Below are 16,181 nucleotides of genomic sequence, written 5' to 3' on the forward strand. Positions count from 1 at the left end.
CAGATACAGATGTGGCTCATGGCTAGTGAATCCCTGCCCAAGTACAAGGGGTAGCCTGACTCGCCACGGAAAGGCACTGGTGCTTCCAAGCAGAACGTGTACTGTACAGCTTCTCTGAAGCACCTGGTGTGCATATGGCTCTATCAGTGTGCTAAGATGAGGTTTACTTTTTAAGCGTATATCTGGTTATAAAGCTAATCAAAAAGACCTCATGCACTAAGAAAGTCTTTATTTCTTCGCATTCTTGAATATGTGAATATTCTTAAGTAGGACTCCAGCTTACGGTGGCATTTCTTTCTGTGTTTCCAAAGGCGCTGATGGATATTAAATAGTTTAGGTTGGAACAGATCTCTTAAGATCATCAAGTCCAGCTGTTAACCCAGCACTGCCAACTCCACACTAAACCATGGCCCTAAGTGCCACATCCACATGTCTCTTCAATACCTCCAGGGATAGTGACACTGTCACTTCCCTGGGCAGCCTGTTCCAGTGCTTGACAATCTTTTCGGTGAAGAATTTTTTCCCAATACCAAATTAAAACCTGCCCTGGTGCAGCTTGGGGCTGTGTCATGCAGCTGGCTGGGAAATTTGCTGTGGGATATTTCTATGCCAGGCTGTGATGCAGCAGTGTTATGCCCACTGTTGACAATGAAAGCCTTGGAGAAGACGCATCCTGTGTAGCCTGTGTTGTTTCTTATGATTGCATTGTGCCAGATGGAGTAATAGCTTAAGCTTTTTGGAGAAAGGCAAATTACATTGATGGCTTAGTGTGAAGTCATTAAATTGCATTTGTGAAATATTTTTTCACAGAATGTATTTCTCCTCTTTGTTCAGTGCATTCATTCTGGAAAGGGCCTATCTTTTATATGGTATGCTCTCATCCGTTTTGATTTGGTGTAATTTGTTAGCATTTTTAAAGCATACGTGAAAATTCCCCATGTTTTCCTTCTTCCTCCTGCTCAAGAAAATTAATGTGGGCATTACTTTTAAGAGCATCCCCCAAGTGTCCTTTGGACGTAGTGGGCACATGTCAGCAACAGCTTTTATTCTCTTCTTCTATTCAGAGATCACTGAAGTGAAGTCTCAGCTGTCCTGTTTTTTCTTCCTTTGAAAGGATGGGATGTTCAGAAACTAAAGCAAATCTTTCAGAATAATTTAGTCCCAGACCAACAGATGCTTTATACTTTTTTCCATTATTTGCTACACAGTCCTTAGGATGGAGTCACACTTCATTTCACTAGGCCTTCAGAGAGTCATCTGGGTTGGAGAAGAGCTGTATTTGTCACAGAAACAGGAAAAAAGAAATAATTTTAAAAAATTTTCTTTGAGGGGAGAAGAAAAAGAATACAGCATCTGCACCTGGCCAGGCTGCGTGTGAGGCTGTGGATGTGAGGAAAAAATGTGTTGGCTGACAAAAGCGAATCAGGTGGTCATCCATATAACTTACTGCCCTGTGTTGATGTTTCACATTTGATTTTCTTCCATTCATGTTTATTGTCTTCTGTGTTCATGCTTTATTTATCCTGTTGCTACTTTAAAGATAGACGTTCTAATTTTTTAAACTTTATAAATGGAAACACACGGTAACAGTGCCAAGTAAATAAAAATGGAAAAAGAATTGAATCGAAGTCACCAAGGTGAGAAGATGCTTTCTCCTACTTTCTTTCCCCACTCCTTTCTGGGGTTACAGAGGCTTCTGATGGCAAACGTTTGTCTGTGCGTGGAGGGACTTTGCATGGCCCAGCCCTGGGCAGACGTGGATGGAGATGGTTTTATCGAGAGGGCTGGAAGAGCTGTGCACCTGCTCAGGATGTCATGTAAGTGTTGTGCCCTGCTGGAAGCCGCTGCTGTCCTCCTGCTCCTCTCCCTGCCAGGCCGTGCTGCAGGCACTGACGCTCCTTCAGAGCGTGAGGAACCAACACGCAGCAGGGAGTCCCTCTTTGCCAAGGGACTCCGTGTGAGTCTGGAAGCTGTTGATCCCCAGCAGGGTAGCACTAAGCTCAAGTCAATGCCTGTGGTCTGGGAAGCCTTGCAGGAGCCAGCTGTTATCTCAGGGAGAAAGCCATGCTGTGGTGGCAAACAGCTTTGGATGCCACTTTGCTTCGTTGGCTGGACTGCAGCGTGGCCATAGCTCCCGGTAAGGCTTATGCAGACCGAGGAGTCTGAGAATCACATTTAACCCTTGGGAAAGATAAAGTTCCTTGTGTCTATTTTTTTTAATTGGTGTACAAAAAATATTTAGGAAATTATCTCAGTGCAGTGGAGGAGTTTGTGTAATGCCATCAGTGAAACAATCTCCCCATGCCCCATGCCAGGACCGTTCATAGTGCATTGACACTATTCCTCAGCCTCCCAAGTTCCTACTGTGGGCGCTGGGTTTGACTTGCCAGAAGTGATGGTGGGAGCAAGAAGTTCTCATGCGCTCTGGGCAAACAGCCAGAGTTCTTGCCTGGTGCTGGTACCTGTTTGTTACAAACAGGCCTTTCTAAAGGCCACAGAAAATTCAGAGGGGATAAATTGGGCACTAAGTAGGGAGCTGCCCAGACCCAGGCAGCAAGAAGGAATTAAAATATAATCTGATTCTGGGCTCAAATAAAGGTTTTCTGTCTGTCACAGTGGGGGAAAACAATGGTATTCACTGTTTACCATGGCATTGCAAACCCAGTGACTTTAAACATTTTTTTTCTTTAGGTATCACAGCTTCAGAAGTTAAATTTGTAAATATACATGGCCACATGCTAATGTACCTGGATATATTTTCCTCTGTCAAATTAATTAAGCCATATGTTTTTGGCTAAGCACCCGGTTTGATCTTCCTGTGGATATTTCTTCTGAGGACAGATATATATTTCAGTATCTCTCCCTAGCTTCTGCCAGAGAAAAGCTCAGCCCTCCTGTTTGTCTCCTCTGGACAGTATTTGGAGCTGACCAGTATAATGCTTCAGCTGTTCCTTTGCTGCATACAGGTGTGCCCAGAAACAAGCACCCTGCCCCTTAATTCTTTCTTTCATTCCCTCAGTGTCTCTGGAAGGACTGATGCATGAGAAGATGGTTGTGGCCCTCAGATGTTTCTAACACCACTTTTTTTTCCCCTATTCAGATTTTTCTGCTGCCTCGCACTCCTCCTGGGCTCCCAAGGCCTGCGCGGTCACTGTTAAAAAAGCCTCACACCAAATACATCAAAGAGGGAGACCAAGAGCTTTTGAGTTGATTTATATGCCACTAAACCTTTTGTGTGATGCATCAATTGATATTTCATTTTTACTGCAGTACAGTGGGGTATACAGGCTTAACAGCAAGAGGTGTCCTTTTGATCTCTCATTGCACATGAAAACAGGTTTCATAGTCCAGAGATTATGGAGGTCAGAGATTATTTGAGGAAGGATTAAGTAGAAGTACCATTTTTCATAGCAACCATATCCAAAAGCATGAGATTCTTTTAAAAGTGCAGGTGTTATTTCAATCTAGATAAGTCATATTTGTTTGCCATATACCAGTTTTTCCTGCTGAAAGAAGACTAGAATTTTTCAGTGTTTTGTATTAGAAATGCAGAAACAAGTCAAAAGGTACACTTAATAAGTACAATTAATAACTTTTTCTGAGACTCCTGAATTCCAGAAGAAATTTTGGGGCGCTTTTCCTGTTAGTTGATCTTTATGGAAAATGGCCTTGACACTGTTAAAAAAATAATGAGATGACTGTATTAATGTTCAGCACAGTACCAATTCATATACATGTACAGTTGCTGAGTCCAAATCTGATTTATCTCAGAAAGTGAACAGAATTCTCTGGTGAGTACTGGTTCAGTATTTCAATAAATACAACTGAAGTATTGCTCTGATTCACTGCAAGAGTCTATCATCCCATGAGAAACTCTAAAACAAACAAAAGCAATTTGGTAACCCACTATAGGTATGTGGGTATCTTTCCTGCTAAGGAAACACATCCACCACTGATTGCTCAGCTTTTATAAAAACAGATTAGTTTTTGAAGCTGTTTACATTCCACAATGTAATGTGGGTAAAATCAATAGCAATAGTGTCGTGTTAGATTCAACAAACCCAAGAAACCTATTTGTCCTAGTTAGTGTAATTATAAACTTTTGTTGACAAGCAGATGTTTAAACAGCCCCCAAATATGTCATTATTAGCATAAGTAAGGAACTGAAGATCTCTAGGATTATAGGACCAGCAATTCAGTAGTCCTGCATCCCAAAAATTAATGCAAATTTATTCCAAGACCTGGTATAATTTTGAAGTCTTTTAAGTGTAGTTAGCGTTGATTTATTCAGCCCATCAACTGACATCAGTTTATACATCTCATATCACTTGTCTTCAGTTGCTGCCTCCACAAAAAGCTCAACATTTTGGTCCTATCTTTCAGCTGGAGTAGGAAAAAGTCTTACTTGCACAGTGTTTGACTAATGTGAACTGAAGAGTTTAGTTCAGCTCACTGCTCTAGAACAAGGAGCAACCATTCAGGCTTTTTTAGAAGAGATTAGGGCTCCATTTCTGAGCTGTCTTCCAGCTTCTGTCCTGATCAGTGGATTGAGGCTGCTCAGGCCTGAGTGGGCACTGTTCTGCAGAGCCAAACAGCTGCCGTGTTCCTCATCACAGCAAGTGACAGAACCTGCATGGCCTCACCCTCCCAAAATATTGTGAGGCTGCCAGCCTCATGTTTGGAGCGCCATGCAGCTGACCCAGGTGAGGGGACGGTGTGTCTAACACCCCTGGCTGTGCTTAGAAATTGGAAGTTGAAACTTTTAGAAGGTGATCTCTGATGTTTGGTCCAGATCTCTAAATGAAACCATGCAAGACATGACTGTCCTGTGCACTTTGCAAGGGAAGAATTGAAACACTGTTCAGTTGCAGCTTTGTTTTCTGTTCAGGTTTATTCTTTTCTGGGCTGCATTGGATTAATGCTTAATTTTAAAAGCCCAGAACTGAAATAGACTAACTTTTCATTCCCCGTGGCTTTCTTCCCATCTTCTCTGGCAAGATGAAAAGACGCACTTTGCTTTTTTAATACTGCTTTCTCAGGATGGAAAATTGTCAGGTGTCTTGTTTCAGGTATCATTAGCTGCCTAGCAAAGCCTTTTTCTTCTATATTCTTGGTATGTCTAGACTGACCTTTCTCTGAATCTAAAGGGATTCCTAAGGAAATCAAATGCATCTAGAAACACCTGCCAGCTCCGTTCCTTTCCCAGCATGTTAAATTGTTCTGGTGCTCTGGGGCTCCTGCCGAGTGTGAGGAAGCAGATTTGTATTTTTGTGGGCTGATGGATGGGCCGGTGCTGTGTTACTACTCACATGAAGCCTTTATGAGTCCTTTATGCTCCCCAGCACTGCCCTGGTAGCACTGGGGAGGCCACCAGTACAGTTCCAGTTTGGGGAATGTGAGAGCCAGGAGTGGGGCTGCCCTCACCGACATATAAGGAAGGCTCAAGCATTTTTGCCATCAAAAGCATAAGCAAAATTTCCCTATATTTATAAATCATTTCCAGTACTGCAGCTGAGATGCCCCTTGCAAAAATCCACAGCCAGACCTGGTAGTTCATTTGCCAGGCTGAGTAAGGAAGGATCAGAGAAGGAGCTGCATCCCAACCTTGGCCGGTTGCGATGTCCCTGTTGTGGGGCTTGCCTCGCCTCGCTGCTGACCATGCAGGAGAGGGGGAGGTGGATAAGGAGGACTAGGATGGGGATAAACCACTCTTCTGGAAGGTGCTGGCAAGTGGCATCAGCCTCTTCCCTGGTTTCAGCTATCTTCTTTAGAGCATGCTCCCACAGGGAATGCTGAGAACCAGCTCTCCAAAGAAAAATACATCCAAGGCTTCTTCCTTCAGTAGGAAGGGATCAAAATGTTAAAAAATGATCATGCTAACAGTGGCAGTAGGAAGGTGTGCCTTGGTATGGAAAGAAGAAAGATACAACATAGAGAATAGATTTTTCCCAAAAGTAAACTGCAATTTTGATGTGTTATCTTTTGCCATACTTGGAAAACCTAACATAGGGAGGTGCTAGCCCATGGTCTGACGTGACTAGGCACTGATACAATAGAAATAAATTCGAATTTACCTAATGGATGGTTCTTAAGGGGGCTATGGTAGGGTGTCAGTATTCAGAACATTTCCTACAATGGGAGAGAACATGAATTTCAAAAAGAGCATAGTAATTTGAAAGGATAATTTCCACTGAAAGTTGGTGGGATTGATGTTCCTTACTCAGAAACTCCAAACCTTCATTTTGCTGCGTTACAACCCCACCACATCAGCTTTCCTCATAAGCCATGGAGACTGCAGGAATAGCCATGTCAGGCCATGGCAGATAGAGAGGGTGACGCAGGAGGTACAGGGCTTGGGATGGGCAACACAGCAGCTGCTGGCAAGAAAATTGTGCTGCTGTGTGAGTACCACTCATCTTCCAAGTAAGATTAAGATACAGAGGCTTTTGCACCACCCAGAACATCTGCACATTGGGTGACAACAAGCAGATGCTGGATCGTGCATCTGAAAGTGGGCAGCTCTTAGGCTGCTTTAGATCTATAGAAGAAACTGTCAGATTTATAGCAGTCTTTGTCCAATTCCTGAAAAACGTAGCCTTGTTTATATCTGAACAGGGATTTGTGAGAAGCCAGAGCCCATTAGTACCCTTAAAGAAAAAAAGCAAGAGTGGGAGGTGCTGATGTTTCTTTGCACTTCTGTGAAGCTGAAGTGCTGGATTTGTGCCAGTGCCTCTTATGGCAAATGCATGTGTTTATCCAAGTGAGGACTTACAAGATTTAGGGTTGTGTGTAAAGGGTGAAGCAATGTCAGGCAAACAAATTTCTGCAGTGGGAGGTCAGTGTGAGTCCCAGCACCTGTGAGATGATTCTCCATCCTCATTTCTAGCAGGACAAATTCCAGAGCCAGACCTTTGCCAACAGTGTCATGTGATCTCGGGAAACGCTTTCTAGACTGTTTGGGGGTTGCTTCCTCCGCTTGACAACCCATAATTTTATATCTGAGAGGTGAAGAGATCCGCAATGTTTAATGAGAATTATGTTTTTTAGCATCTTCAGTGATTGCTCTGTAGAAATGTTGCTTTGAATAATGTATTACCCATTGCTCTATTTTTAACCCCCTAAATTATTCTCAGATGAGAAGCATAATTTTTTTTTTTTTTAAGGAAAAAGGCAGAACCAGTAAAAAATGTTTCAGAAATCAGGTGGGAACATTCTTTCACCCTGTCTGAATAGTGTGGAACTTAAAAGTTAGTTGCAGGAGATCAAATTAATTTCTGGTGTAACTTAATGGGAAGCCAGGTGCATAAATTGGAAAAGAAAATAAGAATAACATAATGAGAAAAGAATAGTTCTGGCACAGCACCTCACCAAGGGATATGAGTGATGCCTTGGATTGAATGTTGTTTGAAAGCACCATCAAAGGTATATTAAAGTCAGGAGTATTGTGGGAGGAAATGGATAACCAGCACAGCAGGAACAGTTACTCCAGGGGCTTTCTGCTGCTTATATGTGCACAGCTGGGGCCTCTAGGGATGGGGGTTATTTTGGAAGAGATGAAAGGTCGTGTCAAGTTGATTTAGTGCCTACAAATGCTGGTGGTATGTTGTTTAGTCCCTAATCTGTCAGGTAGAGACCAAGAAGCTTGTACTGTTTGTTCAACTGAAAAATGTGGGTTCCCCACCACAATCACCAATTAAGAGTATTTCTAAGAATAGAAATCTAGCGTGATGTGCATGTTTAAAAAAGCTTATCTTCACAATGAGGCCCAGGCTTTTCTTTGATTATAATATATACTCAGAATGTCCTAAAACTTAAATCAGTTCTAGATCCCTGGTGAAAGATAATTTTTTATGCATTTAATTTTCATTTTGTGACACAAAACTGAGTTCTTGAGTGCGTTACACACTACTGGGACAAGACACACAGTATAAAGAGCACCAGATACAGAAGTTCCCTGCAGTCTTGCAAAGTGCTATACAAAAAGGTACAAATACTGGAGGTATTAAATTTGGAAAACTAAATGCAAAGTTTTTGTTTTTAAGTTTGCAATGTGAAGTAGCCCATGCTCTATATAACATGGGAGGAAAATCCAATCTGTTTTCAAAATGGAAAGTCTGCAGGGAAAGAGAGAATTAGCAACTGATGAAAGTAAATGAGTAATAAACCAGGCAATAATACAAAATCTGAACATACATAAAAAGCTTAATCACAATCTATATATAGATTTTACATCTCAGGAACATAATGTAACATATTGCTTCTCAAGGGCATCTCTGACTCTCATAATAGCCTAGATTTGTACTAGAAATCCAGATTCTTTAACAGTTTATTTCTGGCAATAAAGCAAGTTACCTCATTTGAAATATTACCACAACTCTCATTTAAACAATACTAAGCTCTCAGACAAAAGAGAGAAGGCACAGCATTTTCACTGGTGCCACAAAGGTGACTGTCACAGGCAGATGTTCTTCAGTGAACTGCACCTCCATGCTATGGACATTTCTGACCACAGAAATTTTCCAGTTCTGGAAAAAGTGGCAAATTAATCCTCTCATCCTTCCGTTCTGACCCAGTGGTTTATGGAAGTGCAGATGCCCTGCCCTCGCACAACAGTGAGTGAGGAAGTCTGGCAAAAGCACTGACTATGCAAAAAATACCCCATCTCTTCTCCCCTGTGAGGCTTTGGAGAGATTGCATTTTTTCTTCAAAGTGTAATGTAAACATTTCCCTGTAGCTTTTATTTAATGAGAGATTGGTTTTCTCAGCACTTACTGCACGGAGCCCTAGAATAGACTTTGCTTCATAAAATGGCAGGAAAGGTGTGCCTATTCTTCCTTACCTAGATATTTTGGGGCAGCTAAGACAGCAACATTACTTAAATCACTAAATTGTTATTCTGCTCAGTGAAAAAATATGTTAGACATAAGAAAATATTAAAACTGCTGTACAATACTGTCCAATGCTCAAACATAATAAATCTAAGCAGAAGTAATGCAAAAAAAGGGCTACATCCCCTAGCATGGTCAGGGGAACAGGACATGCAAAAAGAAAACTAAAAGGAAGGAGAGGTATAAACCTGTGAAAATACGTGTGTAAAGCCATATGGTTGCTGTCTATAAATACACTAAGAGGAAAATGAAATATTTAAACTAAAGAACAGTGTTGGCAAAAGAAAAAAAATACTGGTATAAAGCAGCCGTTAATAAAATTGTGCTAAAAGTTGTGCAAGCCTTGGAGAGCAGCACAGCTCTGGAATAGTCTTTAGGAGGAGGGGGGAGCAAAAATGTGACTACTTCTAACATGGAATTAGTTAAGTTTATGAAAGAAATTCCTGTGCACTGTGTAAAGTGATTGTCATTATAATAAGAACATCTTAAATTTCAGTACTTTATTTATTTAGTGTCTTTGATCAAAAGCACTTTTATAAAAATGCAATAACGAAAATTCCTTTCAACCAGTACAATAAAAGTTGGAATTCCTTGGGTATTTCACTTTCTTTAGTAAAATGCAATTTGGACACATTCCAGTCAATACTTGCAGAAGTGACAGAGCATCAGCCCTACAAATACTAATAAATCTAGAACATAAGATAAGCTATAGGTAATTGAAATGATGTGTTGCAAAGTTAAATCCAAGCTTTGCAATGTTAAACTAGCAACAGCTGAGTGAATTTGTGGCTCTTTGGCAAGTCTACAGGTCTCACCAAACAACTGCTCTGAAAGTCCCTAGTTTTCAGCTCTGTAAATCTACTGTTAGTGAAACTGAAATAAAACCACTGATTTGAACTGAGTTCCCAAAAAGCCCCAAACAACACAGTTTGCAGTGTCCCTTGCATTAGGGAGAGAATTTGCCACCCTTGCAGCATGTGCTGCCCATGCCCACCTCTTCCTGCCCTTGTTTCTTTTTTGGTATTTCAGTTCAACATGTGACTTCACACTGCTCCGTGTGTTAGGTAGCTGTTAGTGGGTGTGTCGTAGTTTACACACGCGCAGCATGAATCAGGGACAGGAGTATTGAATTTATGCCAGGGAGTAAGCATAAATTGAATTGAATTGAACCAGCCCTGAATTGTCCAGAAGTGTAAGCCTTAGCAAAGTGTTTCAGGTTTGGACACCAGATTGAGGTTATCTAGGTCTACCTTCAGTACCATGTATATGGCACTTCCAATTTCAGGGACAGCAAGCAATTGGCTGGCCAATTGGCTGATTATGCAGGCATTGACTTCTTGTGCAGGCTGTGTTCAAAGTTGGTAAGGTCAGAAAGGACCTTTTCCCCTCACACTTCATTGCCTAGATCAGCTACTAACTGATGGGAGGGGAGGGTGTTCAATGGAAATGGGGTGGGAGGCGAAGTTATTTCACACTGTCTACACTGTCACTGATCACTGGGCAAACAGAAATCCCGTCCTGGGTGCTCAGCTTTCTGTTTTTTAGGTGGAGCTGATACAGAGTCAAAAGATCCAGATCAAGCTGCTACCTCTGGTACCCTAAATGAGGCAATTACCTATTCATACCATATTTGCTTTATTTTGTCGGTTGACCCACCCCATGCCATGACTTAAAAACCCAGTCAAGTTGACCCAATCCAAACAAGACAATTTCACCTTTAGTATTTTAATTTCTCTTCTAACTAGCTTGAACTTAATTTCTGCACCTCTCTAGTTTTCACAAGTAAAACTAACAAAAAAATTAATTGGAACATTATATGTAATGAATAAGATGGAAGAGCAGTAGGATCTGAAGAGAAATGCTGTTCTGCCCACTGAGTGCCAGTAGTTTGTTTTCTAGCACAGAAGTAAAAAGAGGGAAGCAGTGGCTTCTGCCTGTTGACTGCAAGGGTTTGATCTCTGTACAATTGTGTAAGGGAGGAGACAGAGCACTCAAAAAACAATTCTATTCAGATTCATTATTACCCTTGAAATCGCATATGATCTGTTCTCTCATGGTTTTCTTTTTTAAACAAGTACATGCCAGCCCTTGAAAGGATTTAAATTGACATCACAGAAGTAGGTAGGAGGATCTACCCACAGATAGTGCAGTATCAAGCTCTTTATCTGTTCCCTTCTTAGGCCCTTATACTCTCCCTTAGCTGTAAACTGAGATTTTCTTTCTGAGTGAAAATGGGTTTTTGCTTAGAGATTCCTTGGCAGAAATTTTAATGGAATTGTCTGTCATCAACACCTGCTTTCAAGCTTTACTGATAAAATTAGATTTTATATCTCAGCATCACATATGGCATCTTTATAATTAGTCTTTTTGCAGTATATGAATGTCAATTCCTAAAATGCTGCCTGTACTGTTCATGTGGGAATATTTCACTTCATTAATCAAATCCAAGTTTTTCATTGGCACTTCTAATTGCTTAAAGCCCACATCTTCACGTGTCTAAACTCAAAGCCATTTTCATGGACTGATACAACGCATTTGCAGCTGCACTGGGACCGAGCTGTGAGCAGATCCCTTCTGGAAATGGGATCCTGAGAGCTCTTTATGGGCCTCCATACCTAGAGTCACTTGTGGGAATGCAGTCTTTGAATGTGTAGCTATCTGAAAATGAGGGGTGGCCTTCTTCAGAGAGCTCAGTATTGATCTAATCTTGGAAACAGAGGAAGGTCCATGCCCAAGAGATTCTGAAAAATATTACTACACATAACATTTCAGAACAAAAACACCCAGATTTTAACACACATACTCAAGAGTAAGCAAACTTAAAGGTGTTTTCAGGCAAGTGATGATCAGAATTACTGGTCTGCAATATAGGTAAAAGTGTTCCTGTGTAAATGACTCACAGGTGGCTGTTTCAAACTGTTGTAAAATGCATGGGAAGTCCTATACTAGTACAGACACCAGTATAGGTGACTTTTTCATTACTCGTGTTGCAGCTGAGAATTTTTATTCCACTTGGGTACATTCCTTTCTCTGCTCAGATGAGAAAAGATCATCACTATAGCACTAGCACTAATGTCATGGAAGTGGTAACACTTGTATGGAAAAGTCAGCATTTAGTACTTATGAAACTGGATGAAAATGTGCAAACTGTTAACTTGTAATAGAAATGTCTTTAGTTTCTCAAGTGCAAAGTGCAGTGTCAGCAACACTATCTTCTAGGGAAAAAAAAAGAGACAAATAGAAAAACATTTATAAACATAGCTCTTGATAGCTCTCATGCAAACTGCTGTCAGACTTGTACACTAATGCAGTGAATCATTCAGACTCAACTCACTGGGGGTACTCCTGCTCATATTGGTCAGACTGGCCATAAGGGATTTGACTTTATAAGCATAGTAGTCCCTTAAGTTGACAGATGGAACTTCTTTCATGCCATCACCAAAATCACAGCTTCTCATGGCACTCTCTAACTGCTTCTGACGCCTATAGAAGTGGGAGAATTTATTAAAGATGAGTGTAATGGGAAGCACTACCACTAGGATACCAGCTAGGATGCATGCAGATGCCGTCAATTTGCCAGCAGTGCTCCCTGGCACCACATCCCCGTAGCCAACTGTGGTCATGCTAACAGTGGCCCACCACCAACAAGCAGGGATAGTGGCTAACTCCTCATTCTCTTCTTTCTCAATGGTGTAAGCCACTACTGAGAAAATGGAAATGCCAACAGAGAGGTAGAGAAGAAGAAGCCCTACCTCTCTGTAGCTATACTTCAGGGTGGCTCCGAGAGACCTGAGACCTGTGGAGTGTCTAGCAAGCTTTAATATGCGGAAGATCCTCATGAGTCTCAGGACTTGTGCAACTCTGCCTAAATTTGCTAAAGTCGGACTACTTTCCACCACCAAGTTGACAATTAATGTAATATAAAATGGAAGTATAGACATAAGGTCAATCAAATTCAGGGCATGCTTGAAAAATTTTAAAAAGTCAGGAGCTACTGCAAATCTCGCCACCAGTTCAAAAGTGAACCATGCAATACCAAAATGTTCCACGATTTCAAAGCGAGGGTCTTCCTCAGGGTTCCCATTGCTATCAACAATCTGAAAGTCTGGGAGGCTGTTCAGGCACATGGTCACAATGGAGCCCAGCACCACCACTATTGAAAGCACACTGAAGATGCGGCTTAAAACTGAGTACCCAGGATTATCCAAAGCAAGCCAGAGCTGCCTCCTGATGTTTCCAAAGGGCTGTTTGTCAAATTTAGAGGCATCGTTGTAGAATGCCAAAATCTCATCAAAAGAAGATGTCGTACTTTCCTGGTCACTTTGTTCCTCCCATTTCTCTTGGTCTGGCTCCATTTTCCTCCCATGGTAGCTATAACTGCAGCAGGAGTCTATAAAGAATTCATTGATTCCCCAGTATTCAATCTCCTGGCTGAAAGAAAACACACAGAGTTCACCCATCACATGGAGCTTGCCAGTGTTATAAAAATGTAGCACGTAAGGAAAGAGCTCGGGGTTCCTATCAAAATAAAATTCATTCTTGGTGTCATCATAGTCATCACAAAGCTCCAGTATCGACTCCTTTGAGTGGCAGCTCAGCAATTTGCCCAGCCTGGTCTCAGGGAACCTTAATAATGTGTTGGATCTCATCTTTTTCTTAAAGCCTCCAACGTTGATGCTGATTTCATTGTCTTCAAAATTCGCTTCAGATAAAGTCCTCAGACTCTGCCCTGTCATAGTGAGCTCCTTCCAAAGGTGGGTAGGGAATGAAAACCTAGGATACAATTACACAGAAAGTTGGCAGAATGAACAAATCTACAGCACGTTCATCCATTGATGCTTTCTTTCTCTCTCTCTTTGTTTCTTTCTCTTTCCTTTTTATTTCTTCTTTCTCTATTTCATTTTATCCTCTTTCTCTCTCTTTCTCTTTCTTCCCTTCTTTCCTTCTCTCCTTTGTCTCTCCCCTCTTTTCCCCTTTTCTCTCTTTTCCCCCCGTTCACTCGCTTTCCCTCCCTTTTTCCTCCTCTGCCCCCGTTGCTCCCCCTTTTCCCCTTTTCTTTTCTCTCACCTCCCACTGAAAACCTTGAGGGAGGCTCCTTTGTTCCCGCTGCAGGCTCCTGTCCCTCCCCTCGCCCTTCACCTGGGCTGCGGCTGTCGCTCCCACCGACGCCCCGATGCTCACGGCCTTTGTGCCTCCGGGGCCGCGCGGACCTTTCATTCCCTCCCGCCGCTCCCGGCCCCTCCACACGAGAGCCCCCGCCGCCGCCCGAGCTCCCGTCCCACGCCGCGCCTCGGGGGCCGGAGCCCCGCTCCGACCCGCGGGGAACCCGCCCCGCCCGGCCCCGCGGCTCTCCGCGCCCGCCCTACCTGCTGCCTCAGCGGCCGCGGCCCCCCTCCGGCGCGCCCTGCTGCCCCCGGCCCCCGCCCGCCATCGCCGCCGCCCGCGGGGGCCGCCAGGGCTCGCCTCGCTGCCCGGGGCTGCCGGTGGCCGGCGCGGGGCTGCTGCCGGGCGGCTGCTGGTTCCGGGGGATGCCGGTGCCGGAGGGCTGCTGGTGCCAGGGGGCTGCCGGGCCGGGCAGGGCAGGGCAGGGCCGGGCCGGGCAGGGCAGGGCAGGGCAGGGCAGGGCAGGGCAGGGCAGGACGGCCCCGCCGGCCGGCGCGGTGCTGAAGGGACAGCGGCCGCCCCGCTCAGCGGCGGGAGGCGGCGGCACGCCCGCTCGTCATGGCGACGACCCCCGCGGCTGCCGCCCGCCCCCGCCGCTCCCACCTCCCCCTGCCCGGCCCGGCCCGGCCCGGCCCGGCCCGGCCCCGCCGGCAGCGATCGGGGCGGGTGGGTGGGGGGGCCGGGGGCTGCGCAGGGGCGGCCCGGCGGAGCCGGTGTGCCGGAGGTGCCTCCGCTCGCTCGCTCTTGTCCCCGCGCACCGGCGGCAGCGGCGCCGCAAACTCGGGTTTCCTCCCCGCCTCGATCCTGCTTCACGCCGGCTCCGAGCGGCACAACCTCCCGAGGGGGGACGCGGGACGCCCACGCACGGCCGCAGCGGCTCCGAGCACCCGCGGACCCTCTGGCGAGGGGCGTCCCCCGCCCCTGTCCCCCTCACCCCGCCGGGAAGGCAGCGGGGGAGCGGGTGCCGCTGCCCCCCGCCCATGGCACCCGCGGGTCCTCGCTGTGGGCAGGATCCCTGCGGACAGTGACAGTGGGAAGGACGGGGACGCTTGTCAGAGCGATTTGGTGTGAGGGGAGCGGAGCTGCGTGTTGGAGCTGCTCGCCGCCCCCTCAGGCGCCGGCTGGGAACCCCCGACCTCCTCACACAGCCCTGCCAGCCATTTCGGGAGGGATAATGGTGAACGGCGGCACCTCGAGCAGGGCGGGTGGGAGAGCTGACCTCCTCACGCTGCTGCTCTTGGTGGGCAGACTTCTCGTGCTAGCACATGGAATAGCGTCCAGCGACATGGTCAGCGATGGCAGTGTCCCTGCCCACGCTGCAGGCGGATGGGAAGGAATCTCCCCTCTGTTGCTGAGCCCGAGGTGAGGCCGGGTTTCTCGGGGAGAAGCCTGATCGTGGCAATCCCTGCGCACCTGACCTCGCCCTGAGCAGGGCCGGCTGTGCAGAGCTCCGAGACAGGTGCTTTATGCTGGGATAACCCACGTCGCCTGCCAGCTGCCTCGGGACCGCCTCTCACTCGTGGTCCCACGCATCTGAAGCCCGGCTCCTGGAAATGGACTGCTGTCAGTGCTTTGTAGTGTTTGGGGTGTGCAGAGGGATGAAGATTCCTCTCTTGCTTCCCCCAGCCCTGTCAGAGCCCTGAGCACGCCCAGCCCTATGCATCACCTTCGGCTTGTTCCTCAAAGCCTTGATGGGGAACAGAGTTTGTAACTTCCAAGTCCAGCTATTTGCAAGGAACGCCCGGTATTAAAGATCAGCCCTTTAAGAGCCCAGGAAACCGAGTGCAGACATGGAGTGGGGCAAGGTCCTGGTGAAGGCCACTGGCCAGGTCTCCAAGAGCCTGCTGAGCTTTCCTACCTGGGGTGTAGTGATCGCCCCACCGTATCCCACCAAGGCTGGTGCATTGTGTGGCCAAAGACTCCAGGCCTCTGGGGACACCCCCACAGCGGTGTGCGGGGACCCACGGCACCCTCAGTACCACGGGGATGCTTCAGACGATCCATGCTTCAGTGCTGCTACAGATGGTCTCCCTGCTCGCCTTTTCTTGGGTGGTGTGTGCTCTTGCTGTACTCTCCTGCTGGTGAGTGCCTCCTGCCTCCCTTTCCTACAGATGCCCTGGGTCAGGGCTC

The 16,181-nt window shown here is 45.6% G+C and overlaps 1 protein-coding gene across 2 annotated transcripts; it reads right to left on the reverse strand.

Moving 5' to 3' along the window:
- Positions 1 to 11,859: 11,859 nt before the first annotated feature.
- KCNS2 (potassium voltage-gated channel modifier subfamily S member 2) lies at positions 11,860 to 15,481 on the reverse strand. 2 transcript variants are annotated; one of them, XM_040087151.1, is made up of 2 exons: positions 15,271 to 15,481; positions 11,860 to 13,661 (listed from the first exon to the last, which is right to left on the reverse strand). In XM_040087151.1, the coding sequence occupies exons 1-2, from the start codon at positions 15,336 to 15,338 to the stop codon at positions 12,191 to 12,193; spliced, it is 1,539 nt and encodes a 512-aa protein (XP_039943085.1). In that variant the 5' UTR covers positions 15,339 to 15,481; the 3' UTR covers positions 11,860 to 12,190. The 2 variants fall into 2 exon arrangements, with proteins under 2 accessions (XP_039943085.1, XP_039943095.1); XM_040087161.1 differs by having other exon boundaries at positions 15,243 to 15,361.
- Positions 15,482 to 16,181: the final 700 nt, after the last annotated feature.

Source organism: Hirundo rustica, chromosome 1 (assembly GCF_015227805.2).
Source record: "Hirundo rustica isolate bHirRus1 chromosome 1, bHirRus1.pri.v3, whole genome shotgun sequence".
NCBI lineage: Eukaryota > Metazoa > Chordata > Aves > Passeriformes > Hirundinidae > Hirundo > Hirundo rustica.